General features: G+C 34.7%; 1 protein-coding gene across 2 annotated transcripts in view; it reads left to right on the forward strand.

The window, feature by feature from the left end:
* Window positions 1-27105, forward strand: part of LOC114324264 (uncharacterized) — a 466791-nt gene that overhangs the window by 173583 nt on the left and 266103 nt on the right. For both annotated transcript variants that reach the window (XM_050649910.1, XM_050649911.1), the window contains exon 2: window positions 23147-23312. In XM_050649910.1, coding sequence (XP_050505867.1) covers window positions 23147-23312 — 166 coding nt within the window. The remainder of the gene's footprint in view (window positions 1-23146; window positions 23313-27105) is intronic.

Raw genomic sequence — 27105 nt, forward strand, 5'->3', positions numbered from 1 at the left:
ACGAGAACCCACACTAACCTGTCAGAATAGGCTCACCTGGTTCACAGATGGGTCTAGAACAGACGAGTGGACAGGTGCTGGAGTGTATGGTAGTGGGGTCGGATTTGAGTCTAGCTAGACTCTCGGCTCTCATGCATCAGTCTTTCAGGCCGAGATCTTTGCGATTCTGGAATGTGCTCAAGAGATTACAGACAGGTAGTCCCATGGACCATCTCTATCTGCTCTAACAGCCAGGCAGCGCTAAGGGCATTGGAGGCGTCCAAGATCAGCGTTAAGCTGATTCTTTGGTGCGAGAGAGCACTGAATAATGTTGCTCACAGACCAACAGGGTTAGGTTGGTATGGGTACCGTGACACACATGTGAAATGCAACGAACGGGCTGACGTCTTGGTAAGACGGCGCTCATCCAATCTGAATGTGGGACCGGAGTCTGTGATTGGGCTGCCCTTGGGAGTACTGGTCAAGGTAGTCTCAGGGAGCTTCTTCTGCGGAGGTTCCAGGAATCCTGGGCCAGTTGTGGAGGTTTGAGACAGGCTAGGTTCCACATAGGGGGGCCATCCAAAAGTCTCACAGCCCAACTGCTTCTTCTAGATCGTAGATGATCCCCGTTGGTCAGTATGCTCACCGACCATTGAAGACTCCGACGATCCCTTCATCTTCTTGGACTGACAGATGACTCACGGTCCCGTCTATGTAATGAGGAGAAGGAAACCTCCTCAAATGTCCTCTGGGAATGCCCAGCATTGGCCTTTCAGAGGTGGCAGATTCTGGGATTGGCATCTAGGCAGCCGAGCCAGGTAAGGGAGTTACATCTTAAGAGACTTATGGCTTTTCGTGATGCCATAAGGTTTCTGGGGATTAGACATCCGGGGTGGCATTGGCAGATTTGCAGACCATGCTGATTCTGACAGACGTGGGAGCCCAGTGCAGACTGGACCACATAAACACCAAAGACCAGGTTCGTAAGGACCTGGTCCGTAAGGTAAAGGTGATAAAATGGACCCGCCGTATAAGGTATAAATGCCTAAAGGGTTTACAAGTGGGCCCTGCCTCGATGTATCATACCATACCATCATTAAGAGACAGACAAAGCAAGAGAAGTACCTATGCTCGAAAATGTAAAATTCAAAATATTATCAAGTGGATAAGATCAAGAAAAACTGGAATGAACATGTAAGCCGAATGGGAACAGTTAGATTAGCAAACATCTCTAAAAGCATCAAGCCGTATAGCAGAGGACCCGTTAAAAGGCCGACAAAAAGATGAAAAGACAATATAAAGTCAACAACAACTAAAACATAATAGGAGGCAGACAAACAGGATTAATTTTATTCACACGAAGAAGAAAAACCAATTTTTTAAATAAATCAATGAAGTAGTTGAGTTCTTTTTTTTACCAACTAAAATAATCGACTAAACATCTGCATTCACTAGCTAAGCACTTTCAAAAATTGAAATTATGGAAACTATATATTTTCCGCAATCTTATGGAAATTAGCAGTGTTCATTTAATAGGAGGTTGAGTATGCCGAGGTACATCTAATATTACTCCAATTAGATTCTCCCCATCTTCTAACTGGCCTACTAGAAATAATAAGTACGTGCTTTAGTGGAGCGAGGCTCAAGCCGGAGGTTGAGGTTAATATTGTGTTTCGGAAACCGATTATTCTCCTCTTGTATGCAAACTTCATAATGCACCTAAATGTACACAATTACTCATTTATCAGCACACAACAATGGGCGGTAAACTTGAATTATGAATCAGGGAGATCCGATACAACGCCTCAATTACCTTTGTAAATTATTAAAGCATGAGGTAGGATCTTGTTACCTTGTAGTGTACAATTACAGATATGTGGATGATTTAATAAATATTTGATCTACTACATCTCATATTATGTATGTATAAGTATTTAGTTCCTGAAAACTGTCATTATAGATAGCAGTGCGTGAAATATTGAAAGTATGCGTGAAGTAATGTATTTTAAATGGGATTTACTTTTTTGCACTGTTTTTTGGCACACTTTCATATAATCAAATATCCTTAACTTTCGCGTTTTCATGGTGATGACATGTGAGCAATAAATTAAAACAGAATTTTTTTCAGTTTTGTGGTTTGAAAGAAGTTAGAATTTTTAAATATCAAAGTTCTAAAAATTGTAGAATAGAAATGAATTCCAGTTACGAAGAGTTACAGTTTTTTATTTATTTATCGTAGAAAAATATTGTATGAAAGTGTGCGTGAAGTACTTTTTGCGAACTTACGCGATGTATATCTAAACATCGCGCGCGTTCGCAAAAAGCATACTTCACGAACTGTTTCACAAATAACTATTGTTATATGTGCAAATCAAATTGATGAAAATTCGCTATTTTGTGGTTAACTAAAATAAAAACATAATTAAAAGACTAAGTTTCCACTCTAATGGCATATAAAACAACATAATGTTACTCTACATCCCACCAGACTGAAACCAATCGGAACCTTCTCTGGTTAAACCTCCGAAGCTTCTACAATTTGCAAGCCATACGGATGCTGAGACTAAGGAAGATGAGGGAAATTTACTATTTATAATTTACGTCCCATCTGCTCAGCGCGGTAAAGTTCCAACTTTACCGGAACTTTACCGCGCTAAGCAGATTGGACGTAAATTATAAATAAATTCCCTCATCTTCCTTAGTCTCAGCATCCGTATGGCTTGCAAATTTTAGAAGCCTCGAAGGGGTAACCAGAGAAGGTTCCCATTGTTTTCAGTCGGGTGGGATGTAGAGTAACATTATATTATTTTATATGCCATTAGAGTGAAAACTTAGTCTTTTGCTAACAGTTGCCTCTAGGGCATCTATGCCATTTCGTTCGTTGCAATCCGGGATTGCACGCCGGGGTGCATCTAAACATTCCGTATATGTATTTGGAACATAGGAGTTTTCTATTGGTTCGTTGCAGCACGCGGTAATATTTTAACCAATAGGCGGCGAGGTTCCAAATGCATATTATACGGAATGTTAAATATCGTACACCGAAAAAGATAAGTTTTTTTAGAGTCTTTTAAAAGGAGATTGATATTAAAATACTTGTTACTGTAATATTAAATAAAAATAAAACAGGGTTCGCGTAAAGTTCGAAACATTGATGTTATAATATACTATGATTGTGTGAGCTGTATTTTTTTCGTATGTGTAGCTCTCCAGCTTGAAAAATAAATACTTTTGTATTCATTTAGCCATTTATTCATGTCTTCTTCATTTCTAATGTCGACTCGGTACTTATTTTCATTGATTACAATGTATTTAAAACTTTTTGGCAAATCCATTATGTAAATATACAATATTGTATAGAATAAATAATATTTAAAACACAACCGCAAACGTTATAACCAAGTTAACATTTATTTTCGTCTGATAGCACAGATCCCTAAACAACAGAATTGAATAATTGAATAGCTGAAACAGATCTAAACATACTTAACAACACGTGCAAGTCATTAAAAATTCTGAGAAAGCGAAACCTTAGTCAAATAAAGAAATATGTCTCTCAAATCTATACCATCCCATTTATGAATTTCGCACCAAATAGGTACCTAATCATTGATTTATTTTTCTTTAATAATACATTAAGAGGAAACAGTAGCGATCAACAGGTAGCGAAAACGCGTTCCAAGATTGCGGCTGTAATTTTGAATATTTTTTCGAGATATTTGGCACACTTATTCGTAATATAATAAAGAATGGCGGTACAGAGCCCAATTTGAAAAATATATTAATATGTGGAAATTACTCTGTAATTAAATACAATATTAAAAAAACGAGCCTGTACCGCCATTAAGAAGAACAAAAAAATACACTTTTTTCAAATAAACTTTTTTATCCGATGCCTAGATTTTGTGTCATTTTGGAACTACTAATGAAATAAAAAATTTTAGAAGTTCCAAAATGACACAAAATCTAGGCATCGGATAAAAAAGTTTATTTGAAGAAAGTGTATTTTTTTGTTATTCTTAATGGCGGTACAGGCTCGTTTTTTAATATTGTATTTAATTACAGAGTAATTTCCACATATTAATATATTTTGCAAATTGGGCTCTGTACCGCCATTATTTATTATATTACGAATACGTGTGCCAAATATCTCGAAAAATATTCAAAATTACAGCCGCAATCTTGGAATGCGTTTTTGCTACCTGTTGATCGCTACTGTATCACCTTAATAAAATAAGTATTCTAAAATCAGTCTCCTTTAACTGATTAATAAAAGTCCCATTTTTGGTCTACGAATAATTAACATTCCGCATATGAATTTCGCACCAAATAACATTCCAAATACTATAATTGTTTTATTTTTATTTAATAATACAGTAACAAGTATTTTAAAATCAATCTCCTTTTAAAAGACTCTAAAAAAACTTATCTTTTTCGGTGTACGATATTTAACATTCCGTATATGAATTTGGAACCGACTAATATTCCGTATATGCATCTGGAACCTCGCCGCCTATTGGTGAAAATATTACCGCGTGCTGCAACGAACCAATAGAAAACTCCTAGGTTCCAAATACATATACGGAATGTTTAGATGCCGCCGGGGTTTGTTTTGGTTGGATCAGGGAGAGCAGCATATGTGCCCCCTGATGAGAGACTAATAAGTTTCGAAACCGGTAGAGGTGTTTGCTGCACTCTCTGATTGGACTATGGTTATTGAAAATGGTTATTCATTTTTGAAAAACATAATCATTTGGTACAAAACATGTTTGTGTAGAAGCTGATATAATAATTAAATATGATATGTTCCGTTAAGAAGATGGGAAAGGAAAATACTCAGAAGAATATTAGGAGGGCTGAAAACAGAGGAAGGGTATTATAAGAAGGACAAATAATGTGGAAATTTATAATATTTACAAACAACCACAAATAGATAACGTAATAAAATCAAGAAGATAAAAAAGATCAAGGCAGGTTTTGTTTATATTTGATTCAGAGTTGGACCACCATCTCTATATAGCTATTTCAGCATCCTTATGCATCATCGGTGAAGCTTATGCAGTCACAACCTTTTAAGGAAATATAAACATTCTGCCTATTTAAGGCAAACCATCGCAATGCAATGAACCCACCTTTTGAGACGCAATTTAGCGACATCTCTCGTATTACGAGGAAAACAACGAAAAGCCCCAGATACAAAGTTTATTACCTTTTAAACAATTAGAATAATTGAAATAAAAATATAATAAACAATATTTTAAATCTAAGACTTTTCGTTAATAAACTGCTTTCTGGCTGCATCCCGTATCTCCGGATTTTACAATATATAATCACAGAGACGACGAAAATAGGAGAAAGCAAATAGAGGACACTTAGGTCACGCATTTACCTTCTCTTCGTCTAGGAAAAGGACCGAAAGACAGTTTATAAATACTCAAAACTGAGTAAAAATGAAAAAGATATAAAAGATCAAGGCAGGTTTTGTTTATATTTGATTCAGAGTGGGACCACCATCTCCATATAGCTATTTCAGCATCCTTATGCATCATCGGTAAAGCTTATGCAGTCACAACTCTGAAGGAAGTATAAACATTCTGCCTATTTAAGGCAAACCATCGCATTGCAATGAACCCACCTTTTGAGACGCAATTTAGCGACATCTCTCGTATTACGAGGAAAACAACGAAAAGCCCCAGATACAAACTTTATTACCTTTTAAATAATTAGAATAATTGAAATAAAAATATAATAAACAATATTTTAAATCTAAGACTTGTCGTTAATAAACTGCATTCTGGCTTATCTCCGGATTTTACAATATATAATCACAGAGACGACGAAAATAGGAGAAAGCAAAATCAAGAAGTTTGCAGTGGCTGGGCCATATAGAAAGAATGAACGATGCCAGAGTGTTGAAGAAAATCGGATCGAGTGTACTTGATTATAAAAGAAAGAGAGGAAGACCACAAAAGCAATGGAGTGAGTGGTAGTAGAAGACTATGGAAAAGAACAACAAAGCTCTGGGCCTAAAAGGCCTGAAAAAAGCTACATTATATATGATATGTTCGGTTATTCGTCATAGTTACTTTAAATATAAATGTAGTAAGTATAAATTTTGCTGTTTTTTCTTAACGCTCTTTTCACATTATGCATTCCTTCATTGTTATGTTCTTCGTCTGTCAGACTTTCACATATTGTAATGAATGTTTTGATGACTGAATGAAATTGTGCAGGACGATAGTAGGGAAGGAAAGTATGCTAAATTTGCAGAACCTATTGGGTTGTGAAGAGTAGGTCCTAAAACCAAAAAAAAATTATATTAAGTTTTTTATTTTTTAAATTAATTTTTCATTTCCAACAATCGTTTTTTCCGATTATAACGCCATCTACCCATAATTCTAAAAATGTCTTGAATAAAAGTTATTTACTTTTACGTAAGGAATCCAAATCTACAATAAAAACGGGCTCCTATTTAATATTTTAAAGTCCCACCCCACCCCACCACCGTCGGGGGTCGTGTTTGGTGTCATTCAATAGATTTTTCAAAAATATTGAATACGTGTACTTTTCAGTTCATTTCGCGAAATATCGCGGGATTCGTATTTAAAATTTTAAATTTATCCCCGCCCCTCTCCGTGGGGGGTCGTATTTGTGAAACTTTGTGACTCGCCCATTACCTCGCACAAATCGTCAGATTTTTGAAATGTACACAAGGATAGTTTTGTTTTTTTTTCGGACCCCCCTTAACGAACTCCCCTGTATTAAGAGCCATATGATAATCTGACACGCTCGAATAACTGCGAAAATCCCCGCTTGGGCTCCCCTACAAGTATTGTATTTAGCTGTATGCTCGAACCAGATAAATTGTTTTGTTGATAACTCATTTGTTATTGACCGATTGATTCCCATCATTTCTCTAATACGTTCCTTGGTAATCCTTTCTGTTTTAAATCTTCCTGCTGAACTTTTCCCAAAATCCCTGGTGACTGGTATCCCCATTGTTCTAAATTTTGTTTCCATCTTTTTAAAGGCTTTCGAGGTATATTTTAAATTAAGTGGGGGACAGGCAATATTGCTTCATTCCCTTTGATGTTACAAATCCTGCTATATTTGTTTTTATTTTTGTTATGGATTGACTGTACAGTACTCTGACGGCTTTTATTAATGCTATATTAATATTTGTGCTTTTCGTTTATTGCCACAACTTCTTCAGTAGAAGCTACCGTAGGCTTTCGATGGGTCGATGAACAACATTTGAACTTCTTTATTCCGTGCCATTTCTTTAAATATCTGGGGTTAAGAGTGGATCAACCCTTACAAAATTTTGCTTGTTCTTCTGCTTCGGAAACTAAAAATTCTTTCTCCATTTCATTCTTTAAAACCTTCCCATCTTTTCTACCCACAGATCCAGTTACAGCTATTCCTTGGTAATTTTCATAATTATTTTTACCTCCCTTTTCATGTATAGCAGGTAATGAGCTATGATGTTTTCCATTTCACTTGTTTTACTCAGGGGTTTCACTTGTGTTTATTTATTCTTGTCGAAGTAATTGTCGAAGATGTTCATATAATTTGTTCACTCCGTACTTAAACAATTCTCCGGGTATATCCTCTGGTCCAGGTGTTTTTTCCTCTTCAGCTGTTTACATTTTTAATTTCTTTTGTTGTTATTCTTATTGGTGGAACAGGTAACTTTCATAAAATATTTGGGACCAAATATCAACAGTCAATGTAACCCAAAGGAGAAACTTTTATGAACAATCTAAAAACAAAAAAACAAACAGAAAACAAACTTTATTGAACAAAAGAACACATCTCTTCAAAATGTTCGCAAATACTGTAGAGAATTCAGTAATGACAGAACGGAAATTTATGATGTATGTGAAAGCCTTCTGCCCCAATCTTCACTGAATTAAAAATTTGCTAAGTTAATTCTTCACTGAACTAACTCATTAAAATTTTTCTTTTACATAAATATTTGGTGCTACAATTTTAAAAATTTTAGGTGCCATAGAATATACTTATTTCTTTTTAAATTTTAATTAACGTGAAAAGTGTAAAATGAATTTGATAAGACGTCAGATATTTACCGTTTATTGAGACTAGTCTAAATGTGATTTTTAATCAAAGAGAAGGAAAGTCTTTGTAAATCTCATCATTAAAATTCGGGGTGCTTAAATTTAAGGGGGTGGCGGCTACAAACACATTTTTTAATTTAGAACTCCGCATTGCAAACATGTTTTTAAATTACTTGTTTATTCGAAGACTTTTAAGACACGGTCTTGTTCTCATTTAATTAACTAGTTAACCAATAAAAAAAGTATAAAAAATTTAATGTCTTCAACAATAAAAAATATAATTATCAAGGAAAACCATAAATGGGGAAGTAAGATGAAGTACACTTAAATCTTATTTGTCCATAAATAATAAGATTAGATGTAGATAAATAAGTATTTACACTGGAGAATAATTAGAAAAATATGCTATTGAGTTTGATTTTTGAGCTGTTTTGTCGGTATTTGGGCATGTTAATTTTTATAAAGTATGATATCGTATTACAAAAGACGGTTATTCACCGTTCGAAGGTTAGCGGAAAATATTGCACGAAAATCTATTATTTGTTCTTTTTTACAGTCCATTGTCTAAAATTAGCATATATAGAACATAGAACAAGACAGAGAAAACTTGAATTTCACATTTACGGTAACAGCGACCTGGACTTCTACCTTCGAAGGCTGCTAGGCCAACACTGAGCAATGTATATAGACGAAACTGGTGGGATAAGAGAGAGGGAGAGTTGATGTGTAAGGCAGTGTCGTCAGGTTTCTCCCAGCACGTTGCACTGTGCTGTCTCAGTGTAGAGAACCAGGTAAATCATGCACAGGCCAAGTGCTGAACCTAACATAGTACATAGAGGAGGGATTTGAACAGAAAGAGATAGTGCTAGCAGCCTTGATAGACCTCACAGCGGCCTATGATACGATAAACCACAGAACCTTGCTAACTAAGATCTATAACACTGTGCTTGACTATGACCTGGTAAATATCATTAGATCACTATTGTGTAATAAATGCTTCAACGTTGTGCTTAATGGAAAGAAGGGCAGATGGAGAACCCAAAAAAATGGCCTACCTTAAGGAAGCGTTCTGGCGCCGTCCCTATTTAACATCTACACCAACGACAAACCAATGCACCCTCAGACTGAGAGTTTTGTTTACGGTGACGACCTTGGTATCACAGTAAAGGGGAAAACACTCACACAAGTGGAGTCGACAATGAAAGAGACTTTAAACATGATGTCAACTTACTGCAAACAAAACTCATTAAAACCAAACCCTACAAAAACCCAGGTATGTGCATTCCATCTCAACAACCATCTGGCCCATGTAAAACTAAATGTTCCTTGGGAGGGACAACGCTTGGAACATACTGATATGCCCAAATATCTTAGAGTGATACTAGACCGGTCACTAAAGTATAAATTCCACTGTCAGAACACAAGACAAAAGGTTTCTACGAGAAACAACCTTCTCCGGAAACTTGTAGGGATCAAGTGGGGTGCAAACCCAAGGTCTTAAAGTCAACAGCTGAGGCCTTATGTTTCTCAACAGGGGAATATGCTTGTCCCGTTTGGGGTAGATCTAGACACGCCCAACAAGTCACCACGGCGTTAAATGAAACATTTAGAATAATGACCAGTTGCATGAAGCCTACCCCTCTACCCCTACTGTACCGGTCAGCTGGATTCGCATCACCAGACGACCGTAGATGAGCCTCACAATATGTGGAGTAGTTCAGGCAAACTTTCGATGAAAGGCACCAATTATACGGGTTTGACGAACCGCCAGGACCCAGCCGACTTAAATAAAAGAAAAGGTTTATGAGAAATGTCAGCGTCGAACCACCCGAACTGTTGCCCCTACATCCCGAACGATCTAATGAAATGAACCAGGACTGGAGAACCTGGCGGACACTCAACCGCATACGCACAGGTGTTGCCCTGTAAAACAGAACCTCATTAAATGGGGCATCAAGACAGATAACGACGCACTTTGTGAATGTGGGGAAATGCAGAACGTGGAGCACCTGAGAGTATGGAGACGTTGCCCATCACAGTGCACCCTCGATGATTTATGGCTCGCAACTACAAAGGGTGTGGACGTGGCCCGATATTGGGCAGAAAAACTGTAGTCGGATCCAGACACGAAAAATTAAAGTAAGCAAAGAGAAACGGTTTTTAATAATGGCCCTCGTAGTTTATTCGAAGTCGTAGTTTATTCGAAGTAAATTGTCTTGGGACATTCGGTATTTTAATCAAAATAACAGTAGACAACTACCAATTGAAACTGACTACAAAACACAAAAATGCATATCTAATTGAATCGGTGAATGAAAGAACAATATAAACGCCAAAAAAGACATTTTGAACTGAGATAGCCAAAATACGTTAAATAAGTTAATGCATCACTGGGCAAAAGAACAGTATAAACACAACTCTCTGCTATTCAATATCGACAGGGCAATTTGGTATATAAGTGAAAGAACCATATACGTGCAGCGCTTATACTGTTATTTCGCTGCTTATACTGTTCTTTTAGTCAATGGCACTGCGTCGTCGCACGCCAGTTGTAATCAGGATTCATTTAATGATTGACAGTCAAAGGTTAACAATCTGATATTCCATGCATTGTTAATATTTCTAAACAAAACCAATAAATGTAGTTTCAGAATTGTGTGTTTTTTTGTAATTAAGTGAAAGAACAGTACATGTACACGATAAATTTTTAGAATAGAATAGAAATATGCTTTATTGTCACTGAAAATACAAATTTTATGGACAAAGCTTAATTAAAGTCAGAAAAAATAAATAAATAATATCTAACAATAACAATTAGGGGAGTGCAATTAGAACGAAAAGATACAATGTTTCGGAAAAAATCAAACAAGGTTATATTTTTCTAAAACATTTTTTGTTAGTTTATAAATATGTTAAAGTAAAAAGTTCTACTCACAAATTTCGCCGCTAATTGTTTATTAATTGTTTAAACAATAACAATTGTTTTGTATAAATAATGTTAAGAATATGGGTGAATTCAACATTTTCTTTTGGTAAAAAATGTTTTTATTTTAGTTTTGATTATGCTGAACCCGAATCTGACATTACAATTTGCAAATTCAAAATAAAGGATTCAAAATGGCGGATTTTTTCCTAAAAATCCTTAAAAAGTAGTTGTAAAATCCGAATTTTTTTATAAAACGTGTTTGTTTGCATATATGTGGATATTTTTGAGAGGTTGCTGAACCTGAATCACATTTTGATAATTTAAATTATAAAATGGCAGATCCAAAATGGCGGATAACTTAAAAAATAGTTGTAAAATCATAATTTCTTTACATAATATATTTATTTCTACATATATTTATTTTTGAGTGCTTTGATAAACCTAACTTAAATGTTAACATTATAAACTATAAAATGGCGGATCCAAAATGGGGATTTTCTAAAAATAACATAAAGAAGAACATTATTCTAAAACATTTATTGTCTTTATTTTTAACAGGTTGTTGAATCTGAATTAAAGATTAAAAATTTAAATTTCAAAATGGCGGATCCAAAATGGCGGATATTTAAATGAAAAACAAGTAGAATCCAATCAAACAAATATGGAATTTCATTCTAAAAAAAAAGATAAACAAATAATTTTCACAATAATATTAAAAATTAAAATGTATTAGAAAGAATATTTAAAAAAAAAAACAAATTTTCGATTAGAAGGATATAATTACATATTGGAACATAGTTTTTAATTCCAAACAACTTTCCTATATAAAAATTTTCGATATTGTGAAATATAAAGGTAATTTACTCTTGAGTGAAATTCATATTTTTTAGCATACCTTGTATAAAATTAACAAAATTTGATATTTGATGGTTGCATCTTATGTTATATACGATGCAGAGTATTTTATAAAGAATAACTTTTTTTCGTAAAACTGATATTAAAAAAGTTATCAATAGGTTCCAAGTTACGCAGACATACTGTATAAGAGCTAAAAAAAATTTTTTTTGTTGAACATTTATTATTGTTGAAGCTTATTATTAAATGTATTTTAGGTAAGTTTTACAGAAAAAAGTGTTGATCACTCTGTATATACATTTTTTCAGCTGGTAATTTTCGGTTTTTGTATTACATTTTTGTTATCTTTCTGAGTTTTTTCTAAAATAAATTGTTTATTTCATTTTTAAACTAAAATAATTCAGTGTTTTTTAACAATTACATCACAAGCTTTACAAAAATAGCAAAAAAATTTTATTAGATTTATTCAAACTTGAGTAATACCATCTTAAAATGGTGGGAATTCTGTAAAACTACGAAGTTTTCAAAAATTACATTGTTGGAGACATCGTATTATTTGAATTAAATTTTTGAGATTTTTTTTTGAATAAAACATCGTTTAGTAAGATGATTGAGAGTTAAGTTGTGAAAATTTGAGAGTTTTATAAGTAAAATTGTATTAGTTACACATTTTTAAATAATTTTTAAACAAAATTCATGTAAGGCTCATTTTCCGCCCACACCGTACTTATGTCCATAAATTTTATTTATTTTTGTTACAACCATAAGATAGCTTATTTCATCTTCTTTCATGTCCAATTTGTAAAATTTCTTTTGATCCATTAGTTAAAGAATTACATTTAAAAAACTCAACCGTGCACTTCTTCCAACGCTAGTTTACAGTGCGCCAATGTGTATGAGAAGGGTGACTTTAGCGTTATAAATAAAAAATTACAGAAACGAGAGATTTAATTTTAGAAAAATCTTTATATAAGGTTTTTCTTGTAAAATTTTCTGAGTTTTTCAATGGCCAAGTCAGTTTTTTTCTAAAAGTTATATTTTCGGAGTTATTTAAAAAAACATCTAACTTCGCTGTTCATTTGTTTAATAAAAAATGAAGCACCCACTTCTCGAGTAGAACTTTTTGATATGTTGCTTATTAAATATTTCTTAATGAAATTACAAAAAGTTTTATCTTGTTTGATTTTTTCCGAAGTGAAAATCTAAATGCACTCCCCTAAATAACAAATACAATTTTCTGAAATTTGATAAATCGTCAATATAAAAAAAATATACATAAATACAAAATATAAGTTAATAAAGTAAAGAAATTTGCAAATATCTTTTTTCTGGACTTTGTTTTATTAAATCATATTTAGCCATTTAATAAATAAGCGCAAAAGCTACAACTTTATATTGTATGAAAATATCAAAAAAACGCTAGATTTTTAAAAATAAAATAAAAATTCCATTTTTTATTTAGTTGCAATGCGAAGGTACAACTGTCTTATTTTTCACTTAGAACAGGGAGCGCAGACCAGCACTCTAAATAGACAATTTTTGACTCTTTTTGGAGTCATTATCAGGGAAGCGTAGGTCTGCTGCTCTCTGCCCGAAGTGACAAAACTACGAAAGCTTATCCCCGCATTGCAACTGGCATTTATGGAGTAGGTGACTAGCGTCATCTGGCAACTGAAAGGCAAATATTTCAACCTAATAGAAACATTAATAATATCGAAAAATATTAAAAATATTACTAAAAGATTTTTAATTGAAAACTTATTAGTCTAATTCCCTGGTAACGCCTCCATGGCTTCTAGTTCATTCTTTCACGGTTTTTGCTCTAAATTTTAAAGAACCGCTTGGATTGACATGAAATTTGGCATACGTATAGGTTACATGTCAAAGAAAAAAAGTGATATTGTGCCGATGTGTGCCTTTGCCCTGGGGGTGACTTTCAGCCCCTCTTGGGGGTGAAAAAATATATGTCCAAAATAAGTCCGGAAATGGGTAAACTGACTAATTTTAAGTAACTTTTGTTCTATAGAGCTTTTTCGCTAAGTCAACACTTTTCGAGTTATTTGCGAGTGAATATGTTCATTTTTTAACAAAATAACCACATTTGTAGACGGTTTTTCGCAAATAACTCAAAAAGTAAGTATTTTGTCAAAAAAAGCGATCTTAGCAAAAATATAGCCTATAAAAAAGTTTAAAAAATGGTGTACACGTTAAGTCTCTGGATTTCGTAGAACCAGAGTTGTAGCCAATGAAAAATAGGTTCATATTCACCAAATTTCAAATAGAATATTTCGACGTCAAATATCCAAAAAATTAAGAACTTTTTGGGAAAAACCCATCTTAACTTTTTTAAAGTATTTAAAAAACTTTATTTTCGTTTTTACAAAAAGTCTCTAGCATTAAATTTAAGCAAGTTACGCTCAAAATAAAATTGTTCCATTTTGTTTTTGCAAACAAAAAACGGGAAGACCACCCCCTAATTAGCAACTTAAATGAAATTAATCGTTACCGCTCCAAAAATTATTTTACTTATGTTGTGTTTATATGATCTGTAAGTTTCATCGGTTCAAAGGGCTTATTTTTGAAAAAATTTGGTTTCAAAGTAAAATTTTTAAAAATTTAAATTTTGAAAAATATTTTTTTTTTCAAAATAACTTGAAAATTGTTAGATACTAAAAATCTCGAAAAACAAAAAAAGTCAGATTTGCTTTTCTGAATATCATAGTGTTTTTTGTTTTTCTGTTTGACAAAAATTGATTGAGATTTGGTGTTTCTAAATTTGCATACATTCGTGATCAGTGACTCGTTCAACCCCTTTTAACTAAGCCCCAAGACTTTGAACCGATGAAACTTACAGATCGTATAAACAATATTGTGATGGTACACGACAACCCTCACGGAATTTTCCTAATTTATTTGTTATAAGAATAAGGTCAATATTATAGTTGCAATTTGTATAATTTATTACGATAGTAGCAAAGTTCAAAGTATTCAACTCATTCGCAAGACTGCAAACACAGCACACGTCATTATTGAAATACGTATAGCATAACCATATATGGTAATACATATGGGCATTGTTTTTAATATAATAAGATATAAGTGGGAAGGTCGAGTACCTGAGACATTCATTGTTGTATCAGTGTGTTCGCTGAACTCTGCTGGCGCGTGGTCAGGGGATATAGTTACCGAGATATGGGTCACCTTGACCTATCCTAACTATAATGTCGGTCGACGTAGTTGTAACTGTACCTTTAACCTTGTAAGAATAAAGATATGTAGAAAGTTTAAGTTTGTTTGTTCGGGAGTGTCTTCGTCCAGCAACCCCCAACATCACATGGCGACCCGTGCCTTAAGTTAAAGAATGGAGTTTTCTGGTTCGCATATAGATTGAGGTATGCAGCTCTACACGTAAGATGGGAAACAACCAGAATAAAGAAAAAGAGGAACAGATCTTCATAAACCAAGCAGGCAACAGCGGAGGTGTGACAGCTGAAACCGGCGAAAACGAGAAGCTATCAATCCCGGGAGTTTTGGGAATTGTATCGTTCAGCCTGGCCATAATCATCGTCGGATGGCTACTGTATCGACGATGGAAGAAGCAGCTTCGACGCCACATCCGACAGGAAGTATCTAAATCAATGGAGATGCTGAGGTTAGACGCCCAGAATCCAGGACCAAATGCATAGACACATGAACCCATATTCGTGAGTAATTTTTCTTTTTAATACAATACAGTTTAACTGCTTATGAAGTAAGTTTGATGACTATTTTTTTTATTTTCATATTGAAATTTTGATTTTTTTTTTATTATATAATTACTCACTTACTTATTTACTGACACTTTAAATATTGACGGTTATCCAATATTATTGATCCTTTTATTTTACTTACATTTATGTTTTATTATATTATTTTATATGTTACATTTTGTTATATTTGATAAACTTAACGGCAATGATAAGCTTTACGAAGTAATTGAGACTTCGAGACACTAGGCCATATACTATTGAGTAACGTAGTCAGGCCAAGCCGAATTTATGTTCGAGGAAAGATTTCAACGTATTCTGGAAGATATAACTATATTAAATAGGAATCTCACAAAAGACACTATAGAACGAAGGAAAAATAAGCTAATCACAGATAAATGGGTGGAAAAACTCAGGACTATCACGGAACAGTTTAGGACGGTGCATAAAATATACAAAGGTGACAGCTGTAAGGCAGCAGAAGACAAATTCATTGCAGATATTATTGCAAAAATTGGAGAAAAGATCGGAAAAGTCCAAACAGAACTACGGAAAAGACAAGTTGAACATAACAACGACAAGATGGGAGAGAAATTCGAACTGAAAACAGCAGGGAACCTGATCCCTCACATAGGAAACACCGAAGAATCAATTAGAGCATTCATAGACGCAATTGAACTGTACGATGAATTTTTAGAGGATGAAGGAAAACCGCAACTAACAAAGTACCTGTTGAAGGTGAAACTAACGCAAGCAGCAAAATTACGACTGAAGACCACTTACAACTCAAACGCGGCACTAATAACCGATATTAAAGAAAAGTTTCTAGTAAAACAATCTATCCCTGTTCTGTCAGCGGAGATCAACTCAGCGAAACAAGAGAATAGGTCAATAGAAAAATTTGGAAGAAGTTTAGAGGAGCTCATGGCTAAATTAACAATAGCACAAGCAGAGGGAAACAGAGATGCAGAAGAAGTGCTGGCCAAAGTAAACGAAAAAATTGCAATAAGCGTGTTTACTAACGGTTTAAAAAATGACAAGATAAAGACAATTTTGAAAGCCAAGAACTTTAGCACTTTAGCGGAAGCGATAACAAGCGCAAAGAACGAAGAATCGCTAACTCGAACGGAAACTGCAGGAATGTACCACATGAATAAAACATATAGAGGCGGAAGAAGAAATACAACAAACGGATACAAAAATAGTTTTGACAGGAGAAAAGAAGGTAACAAGACATATAATAATAGAAATACAAATGGAAACGAAGTAAGACAATATCATAACAGAGGTAGGTCTCAAAGAAACAGAGGAGCAGGACATGGTCATCGAGGGAGAAATAATAATTGGTCGCAAGGTAGAAACCCCAGCAACAGAAATTCACCAGGAGCATATTTCGCAACAGAGGAGCAGCCCCGCCAAGAGCAACCACACACAAGCACAATACAAGAAGTAGATTTTTTTCGTGGCCCATCAAATGGAGGCAGATAATTCCACAGCAAGTGGATTAAATTATATTAATGTTTATTACAGAGGAAAACGCAAAAAACTATTAATTGACACTGGCGCAACAGTCAGCGTTTTATTTGAAGAATGTTTAGATAAAAACTACACCGACATAAACAAAACCCGACGTATTAGCTTGCGAGGTGTTACCGGAAAAACTATATATACAAGGGGAACCTTATTGTGTGACCTTGAAATATTAGATAACTCAGAGAAGATAACGTTGACACAGGAATTTGCAGTTATGAAGAGTTTCACAAATAAAGTCGATGGGGTTATTGGTAGCGATTTTTTATACCAATATTTTGCTACAATAGATTACGAATCCTTAAAATTATCGTTACATGTAGAAGGAATGAGAAGAGATTTTAAAATGCTATCTATGGGAGAAATTTATACGATAATAATACCTAGGAGATGTGAAAAATTATTTTTTTTTCGAGATCGGGACACACTACGGAGATTTTGTAACTATACCACAGGAGATAGCGGAAGGAATTTTCTCGGCAGGAACAGTCTCAAAACCAGTCGACGGAAAAATACCAATAAGGATATTAAATATCAATGATAGAGAAATAATTGTTAAGAATTTTAGACCGAAGGTCGAAAGATTAGACAAGTTCGACGTTTTCCACATGGGAGAATCAAAACAATCGGTGAGTCGTGCCGAAAGACTTTTGAATATAATAAACACAAAAAATTTATCGCTAGAGGAAAAAAGAGCAATAGAAAAAATATGTGTAAAATATTCCGATGTGTTTTTCTTAGAAAACGATCCATGCACAACGACGGACGTATACAAAGCAAAAATAAAATTGCAAAAAGGAGTATCACCTGCTTATACAAAACCGTATAGATTACCACACGGACAAAAAACGGAAATAAATAGACAAGTAGACAAAATGTTAAAAGACGGGATTATTGAAAATGCAATATCAGAATTCTCATCTCCACTACTTATAGTGCCAAAGAAAAACGATGAAAATGGAAACAAGAAATGGAGAGTTGTGATAGATTACAGACAACTAAACAACAAAATTGAGAATGACAGATTTCCATTACCATGCATAGAAGAAATCCTAGACGCTTTATCAGGAGCAACATATTTTTCACATTTAGATTTATACCAAGGATATTACCAAATAGAACTCGATTCTAAGTCCAGACCGTACACAGCATTCGCAACCGATAGAGGTCAATATCAAATGACACGACTTCCGATGGGGTTAAAGACAAGCCCAGGATGTTTCTCACGAGCCATGACTATGGCAATGTCAGGTTTAAATTATGAAAACATGTTTATATATCTTGATGATTTGATAGTCTTTGGCAACAGTCTACAACAGCATAATCAGAATTTAGTGAAGGTATTAGAGAGACTAAGGAAAGTAAATCTGAAATTAAATCCAATTAAATGCGAGTTTATGAAAAAAGAACTATTATATTTAGGACACAAGATTTCGAATAAAGGTGTAGCACCAGATCCGGAAAAGATCACCGCATTGGAACAATATCCAATACCACAAAATGCAAAAGAAGCAAAAAGATTCGTAGCCTTTGCAAATTATTACAGAAAACATATCAATCATTTTGCAGAAATAGCCGCACCTCTAAATAGACTATCAAGGAAAAATGTAAAATTTGAGTGGACAACAGAATGCCAAAAAGCTTTTGAAAGCCTCAAGACGTCATTATCAAACCCCCCCGTAATGGAATTCCCAGATTTATCGGAGGAGAACACGTTTATTCTACGGACAGATGCATCTGGCATCGCACTAGGAGCAACTTTGTCAAACGGGAATGACAAACCGGTAGCATATGCCAGTAGAACACTTAATAAAGCGGAAATGAATTATCCTACGATAGAAAAAGAATTACTGGCAATAGTATGGAGCATTGCTAAATGGAGACATTACCTTCTACAGAAAGAATTTATTATTTTGACAGACCACCGACCATTGGTGTACCTATTTGGTATGACAAACCCTTCCAGCAGATTAACCAAATTTAGATTGAAGTTAGAAGAATACGACTTTACAATTAAATACGTGAAAGGAGCTGAAAATGTAACAGCTGACGCCTTATCACGAATAGAAGTTACATCAGAAGAACTAAAGCAACTAAATAAGGACTCAGAGAAAAGTATATTAGTGATGACGAGAGCACAAACGAAAAAGCAGGAGGAAATCACCGATTCGAAGAACGAATGGACTGATCAACCAGACGTAGTCGAATTGTTGAAATTCCCGAAAAGTGCGGTAGAGGTAAAACTGATAGACAAGGACGATTGCAAAACAATGAAGCTAGATTCGGCTGAAGAAAATACAAATAGTAGTATATTGTACAATGAAGAAGACGATATTATTTATCTGATTCGAGATTTTCGATCAACGTCTGCACTACGAGCGTCGTTGAGAAACTCGACATATCAAGAACCTCGATCAACGTCTGCGCTACGAGCATCGTTGAGAGCCTTGATTCAAATGTGCGCACAAAAGAATATAAAGGAACTAGTACTAGTAAAGAATAATAAGAATCAGCCAATTATTGAAGAGATAAGAAAGGATCCTAAAATATTTAAAGAAAGAGATATCAAAATATGTATAGTACAAGACAAACAGAATATAGCAGATGAAAAATTAAGAAGAATTATAATTAATGATTTTCACATGTTACCAACAGGAGGGCATGCCGGAATAAATAGAATGTACAAAAATATAAGGAAATATTATTTTTGGAATAGTTTACGAAAAGATATCGAGGAATTTGTGAAGAGATGCGACGATTGTCAAAGACATAAGCATTCTATCATAACCAAACAACCTCTAACTATCACATCGACTGCCACCTGCGCATTCGACACAATATTTATAGATCTAGTAGGACCATTTGAGATGGATGACAGTGGGAATAGATATATATTGACACTGCAATGTGAGCTAAGTAAATACATAGAAGGATATGTAATAAAGAACAAAGAAGCCGAAACAGTAGCCAAGGCATTGGTAGAAAATTTTATTCTGAGGTATGGAGTACCCAGAAAAATAGTCACAGACCAAGGCTCAGAGTTTATGGCAAGAACATTTAAGGAAACATGCTCATTATTGCAAATAGAGAAACTAAACTCAACAGCATATCACCACGAAACAATAGGAGCTTTAGAAAATACTCACAAACATTTAAATGCGTACCTTAGGATACAACTATCAAAATTCCCTACAAATTGGAGTACATGGGTGCAATATTTCTGTTTTTCGTATAACATTTCAGTACACTCAGCAACGGGTTATACTCCGTTCGAATTAGTGTTCGGAAAAATATGTAGACTGCCGACAAATGTTCAAAACGAAATAGAACCCCTGTATAATTTTGACGACTATCCCATGGAACTGAAATACAGACTACAAGTAGCCGCAAAGGAGGCCAGAGAAACACTAACACATACAAAACACAGCAAAAAAAAATATATGATGCCAAAACGAGTAAAATAACTTATAAACCAGGAGATAAGGTATTAATAAAAAAGGAGCCAAACACAAAACTTAACTGTTTGTTTTCGGGTCCATATACCGTAATTAAAGATGAAACGCCTAACGTAATTATTGAGAAAAAGGGTAAACAAGTAGTCATACATAAGAATAACGTTAAGCTGTATAATATATAAAAAGAATAAGTACTGAAAAGTGTTATAGTGTAAAAGTGTAATAATAGTCCACCATAAGACTTTTACTAGTACTTAAGGTTCAGTGTAAATATTTATATATCTCATTTTTTTTCTTTTCTCATTTTCTTTAATATGTTTGTTTAATTTTCTTATAAAGGAGAGACGTCAGTCAGCATAAATAATATAAAATAGAGATGAAAGGAAATTGTTACTGAAATTCCCTTTCATCTTTTCCCCGCCCAGAGAGATGTGATGGTACACGACAACCCTCACGGAATTTTCCTAATTTATTTGTTATAAGAATAAGGTCAATATTATAGTTGCAATTTGTATAATTTATTACGATAGTAGCAAAGTTCAAAGTATTCAACTCATTCGCAAGACTGCAAACACAGCACACGTCATTATTGAAATACGTATAGCATAACCATATATGGTAATACATATGGGCATTGTTTTTAATATAATAAGATATAAGTGGGAAGGTCGAGTACCTGAGACATTCATTGTTGTATCAGTGTGTTCGCTGAACTCTGCTGGCGCGTGGTCAGGGGATATAGTTACCGAGATATGGGTCACCTTGACCTATCCTAACTATAATGTCGGTCGACGTAGTTGTAACTGTACCTTTAACCTTGTAAGAATAAAGATATGTAGAAAGTTTAAGTTTGTTTGTTCGGGAGTGTCTTCGTCCAGCAACCCCCAACATCACAATATATACACGAGTTAAGAAACTTGTGAAGTCGTAACGATTAAGTTCATTTAAGATACTAATTAGGGGGTGATTTTCTCGATTTTTTTACCAAAACCAAAAGGGACTAACTTTATTTTGAGCGTAACTTGTTTAATTTTGATGCTAGAATTTTTTTTTATAAAACAAAAATGAATCTTTTTTAAAAACTTTAAATAAGTTGTAATGAGTTTTCCCCGAAATGTGCTTAATTTTTGGTTATTTCACGTTAAAGTGTTCCATTTGGAATTTGACGAATATGAACCTTTTTTCAATAGCTATAACTCTACTTCTACTAGATGTAGAGACGTGATATATACACCATTTTTTTTTAAATTTTTTACAGGCTATATTTTTGCTAAGAATGTTTTTTCGAAAAAATACTTACTAATTGAGTTATTTGCGAAAAACCGTCTAAAAGCGTGGTTATTTTGTTGAAAAAATGAACAAATTCACTGCCAAATAACTCGAAAAGTATTGACTTAGTGAAAAAACTCTATAGAACAAAAGTTACTTAAAATTAGCCAGTTTATCCATTTCCTGACTTATTTTGGACGAATATTTTTTCACCCCCAGAGGGGGTGAAAACCACCCCAGGTCAAAAGCACATATCGGCACAATATCACTTTTTTTCTATGACTTATTAGCTATGTGTATGCCACATTTCATGTCAATCCAAGCGGTTCTTTAAAATTTAGAGGTTTTGCAATATTTTACCGTTAAAGAACGGACTATTCTAAAAATTGCAAGCCAGATGGATGCTGAAGCGAAGAAGACAATAGGGAATTTAAAAACTTACAATTTACGACCCTGTTTGTTCAGCTGGTAAATTCCAACGGAAAATGGACCTAGTTACTCAAAGGAGTAAAGACTAATATCAAAATACAATAAAAATTCCATTTTTATTCAGTTGCAATGCGAAGGCAAAACCGTCTTATTTTTCACTTAGAACAGGGAGCGCAGAGCAGCACTGTAAATCGACGATTTTCGACTCTTTTTGGAGTCATAATCAGAGAGGCCTAGGTCTACTACGGTCTTCAGGCGTAGGTAGGTCTGCATAGTCTACGCCTCTCTGACGACGACTCCAAAAGAGTCGAAAATAGTCGATTTAGAATGCTGGTCTGCGCTTCTTGTTCTAAGTGAAAAAATAAGACGGTTTTGCCTTCGCATTGCAACTGAATAAAAATGGAATTTTTATTTTATTTTTCTATTAGTCTTTACTCCTTTGAGTAACTAGGTCCATTTTCCTTGAAATTCACCAGCTGAACAGATGGGGTCGTTAATTATTGTAAGTTTTTGAATTCCCCCTTGTCTTCTTCGCTTCAGCATCAATCTGGATTGCAATTTTTAGAAGCCATGGAGGTATTACCAGGGAAATGGACCAATAAATTTTCAATTAAAAATCTTTTAGTAATATTTTTAATATTTTTCAACATTATTAATGTTTCTATTATGTTGAAAACTTTGCCTCACTAGATTTTTATTTAAATTGTTTTTTTTTTTATTTTCTTAAAATGACAGTTTTGGAGATGTACTATTCTTTTACCCACCGATTCAATTGAAAGAACAAAAAATATATACTTTATAGGTGTAACTTAATTTTTGATACCATACAAATATTTTATTATATTTTTATTCCATCTAAAAAATACTTTTCTTTTTCAGATAAATGCTGAATCGAGGAGACCCTTAAAATATATTTACGCGATGTGGGCTCCCTTCTTCCTTCTCATATCCAGTCTGTCTTTGACATATTCAGGGAGTAATAAGAAAAACTGCGGAGGAACATATACTGCAGCTAGAGGCATTTTAAGTACACCGAACTTTCCAGGTAATATTTGGTCGTGTTTAAGTTGTTTTTTTATTTTAAAACAAAAGTTTTATGAAAAATATTCCACTTTGTTAAAATTGAATATTTTTCATTATTTTCTTTTATAAGTAGGTAACTGTTTTTTTTAGAGTTTTTTGAATATTATTATCCATTATTTTTAAATAATTAAAATCTTCATACCCACACGCAGGTCTAACATTATTTGTAATCATGTTTGTGAGTAATATCATCTTATCCCTCTCATCTCATCTCATCCCTTCTATAAATGCAACGATCAATGAATTTTTTTGTGTAGCTACTGACCGAGAAGCATTCCATCGGTTTCTTTACATGAAGAAAGTCAATGCTTGTACACATGCACGACACACAAACAACAAGATCCACCTCATTTTGTTTATTACTAACTAAAATTGTCCTTGTCTGTCGGATCTTGGTATCAGATGGCTGCCAGATATCAGAGTAACATCTTCTCTTCTATAATTTTTTTGTCAAAGGCATGTTAATTTTGCTAAAGGAACTCTACGAGGTAATGCATCGATTCCGGAGTGATTCCGCATTACCATATTATCCTTTACCTGTCTTTGAGATTGTTCATCTGTCTTTGATTTTTCAATCTCAGGGCCCTTCCAGAACTAGCTCGTCCGTCCGTAGCCGTTAGATAGTAATTAGAAGAAAGTACAACAGCGTATGTTTCATTTCGATCCAGAGATGATTAATCATCCCCTTACGTATGTTTCAGTCTCCCCAGACCTAATCAGAGGGGTGCTACATGATCACCTCTGAAACAAAACGAAACCAAGCTATCTATATAAGCCGAATTATAATAAAATTTGGTGCATCGGATGCTGTAACGACATCTATTTAAAGAAATGGGAAGTCACAGATCCGTAAATCTGAAGCATTTTATGGAACCAATTTATGGTTACATCCTTTATCTCTGCCTTTTAGAATTTATAAGTCAAGGAGATGACGAATAAAGAAGTCGAAAAGTACTCTACAATATGCAGTAACATTTCGTCTATCATCATCATCATCATAATTTGGCTCTACAAATCTATGTGAGACGTGGCCGCGTTTACTATTTCCCTCCATTGTTGTCGGTCCTGAGCAGCTATTTCCCATTGCTGTACTTCCATTTTGCGTAGATGACTAGCTACTGCGCCCTTCCACCTCTTTCTTGGCCGACCAACTGACCTTTTTTCATCGGACCTTTCCCAGAATGTGGCGTTCAGAAGTCTTTCGTCATTTGATCTTAGCACGTCACCCGCCCATCGTATTTTGTTTGCTTTAATATAGCGTACTATGTTTTCATCTCCATATATTGTCTGGAGTTCATCGTTTTCTCTGCAATGCCCATAGATAGTTCGCAGTATCTTTCTTTCAAGTACCAGTAATTTTTTCGTTTCCCGCTGATTCAGAGTTCATGTTTCGCTTCCATATGTTATTGTGGGACGAATTATTGTCTTATGTACTCTTATTTTTGCTGGTCTTGAGAGTTTTTTGATTAAGTAGGGTCCTTAATGAGTAATATGACCTGTTTCCTGCAATGATCCTGGCTGCCTCGTCATATTCATATTTATTTTCAGATGTTATGATCACTCCTAGGTACTTAAATTCTTTGATAACTTCAAAATTGTATTCATTAATTGTTACGAGGTGTAGGTGAATTGTTTTGTCTAACCGTTGGTCTTGGGTTCTTCGTAACCACCATGTATTTGGTCTTGTCCTCGTTGACTTTAAGACCAACTTCCTTGGCTCCGTTCTCGAATAGGGTCAAAACTTCTTTTGCATCTTTGGTGGATTGTGCGATTGTGTCCATGTCATCCGCAAAGGCCAATAGTATTTTTGATCCTTGGGCGGCAAATCCGTTTGTCAGTTGTGGCTGAGCTTTTCTTACTGCATGTTCCAGTGCGGGGTTAAACAGCAAGGGGCGAGAGGATCTCGTTGTGTAAGCCCGGTGTCAATGGGAAATTCCTCCGATGTGGTGCTGCCAATCTGATTCTTGCGGAAGCGTTGTCCGTGCTCACCTTCGCTAATCGTACCAGCTTTCCAGGTACTCCCATTTCTACCATAGTCTCCCACAACGCTTCTCTGCTAACAGGATCGTAAGCATGTTTGAAGTCCACGAAGATTTGGTGTACATTGCGGTTGAATTCCCAGTTTTTTTCCAACACCTGGCGTAGGACGAAGATCTGGTCTATGGTCGACCTTCCCGGTCTGAATCCGCTTTGGTAGTCACCTATTATTTCCTCTGCGTATGGAGTTAGTCTTCTAAACAGTATTATGGATATAATCTTGTATGATGTACTAATTAACGATATTCCTCTAGAGTTCCGACATATTTGTTTGTGTCCCTTCTTGTGAATACACATTATATGGCTTTCATGCCAGCGTTTCGATATTTCTTCTCTTTTCCAGACTTTTCTTATAAGATGATATATCTCAAGATGTAGTTTTTCTCCCCCTTTTTTTAGTAGTTCCGCCTCTATGCCGTCTGGGCCTGGGGCTTTATGGTTTTTTAGGGACGAAATTGCGGACTTTACTTCAGCTAGTTTGCCCTGGTATTTCAAGTTCGGCTAACTGGTACTGTCTTTGTTGCCCTGTCGTTGTGGGGTTTTCTGTATTTAAGAGTTATATAGTTTCTGTATTTAAGAGTTTCGTCTACTCGTCTACGAAATATTATAGCGAAAGTTGGTTCTGTGTAATCACAATCTGAGTAAACCAAAAATTGGTTCCACGAGAGGTCTGGTTTTGTGGATCTGGGACTTCGCATTTCTTTAAAAAGATGTCGCTACAGTTGCAGTGTCCGATGCACGAATCATTTTTATAATTTGGCTTAAATAGACAGCTTGGTTTCGTTTTGATTTAGAGGTGGAGGTGATCATGTAGCCCTTCTGATGAGGTCTGGGAAGACTGAAACATATGCAAGGGGATAATTGATCATCTCTTAACCTTCCGATAACCAACCTTTTTTTGTTACACGGACGACCAACGGGGGTAAAAAATGACCCCAGGTCAAAAATGACCTGGAATGAATGTTTTCAGCATTTAAATCTTCATCTAACCACACATCCTCGTTTTCTGATACTATTTCATCTTCTATATCATCATAAAAATCGCTTGCAGTAAAAATTTCCTGTAACTCAGCCTCAGTAAGATATTTGCTGACCATATCTTATCTGTACACAAAATACTAAGAAACTATAATACATAATATACGCCAGGAAATACTAATAATGACTATCTGTAGCAGACAGGAATGTTATGATTCGTACATAACAGGCACCACAGTCTAAAAATAGATTTTGATAACGCGCAGTGTAAAACTACTTGGAATTCCACATAATAGACGGTATTTTACTAAACATCAACTTCAGAATATATTTTTTATTCGTAAAATATAGGTAATATTTTTTATTTCAAAATATGAGGATATCTAGGATGATATTAAAGTAAAATAAAAAATAATGAGTTAAAAATTAAAAATACTTTTTTAAATTTATTAAAGAAAAATATACGCTGGGGTCCAAATTTACCCCCCTTGGTCATCCGAAGGTTAAACGAGATGAAACTATGCTGTCTTTAGTTCTCCCAATTTAATCAGACTGTGAGTACACGGAACCATCTTTCGTTGGAATTCTTCCTAGACGAGTAGACGAAATGTGACTGTATATTGTGGAGTCCTTTTCGTCTTTCTTATTCATCGTCTCCTTAGCTTATAAATTGTAAAATCAGAAGATAAAGAAAGTTAACCAGAAATTGATTATAAGAGAGGCTTCACATTTACGGATTT

Source organism: Diabrotica virgifera, chromosome 4 (assembly GCF_917563875.1).
Source record: "Diabrotica virgifera virgifera chromosome 4, PGI_DIABVI_V3a".
In the NCBI taxonomy this organism is placed as follows: domain Eukaryota; kingdom Metazoa; phylum Arthropoda; class Insecta; order Coleoptera; family Chrysomelidae; genus Diabrotica; species Diabrotica virgifera.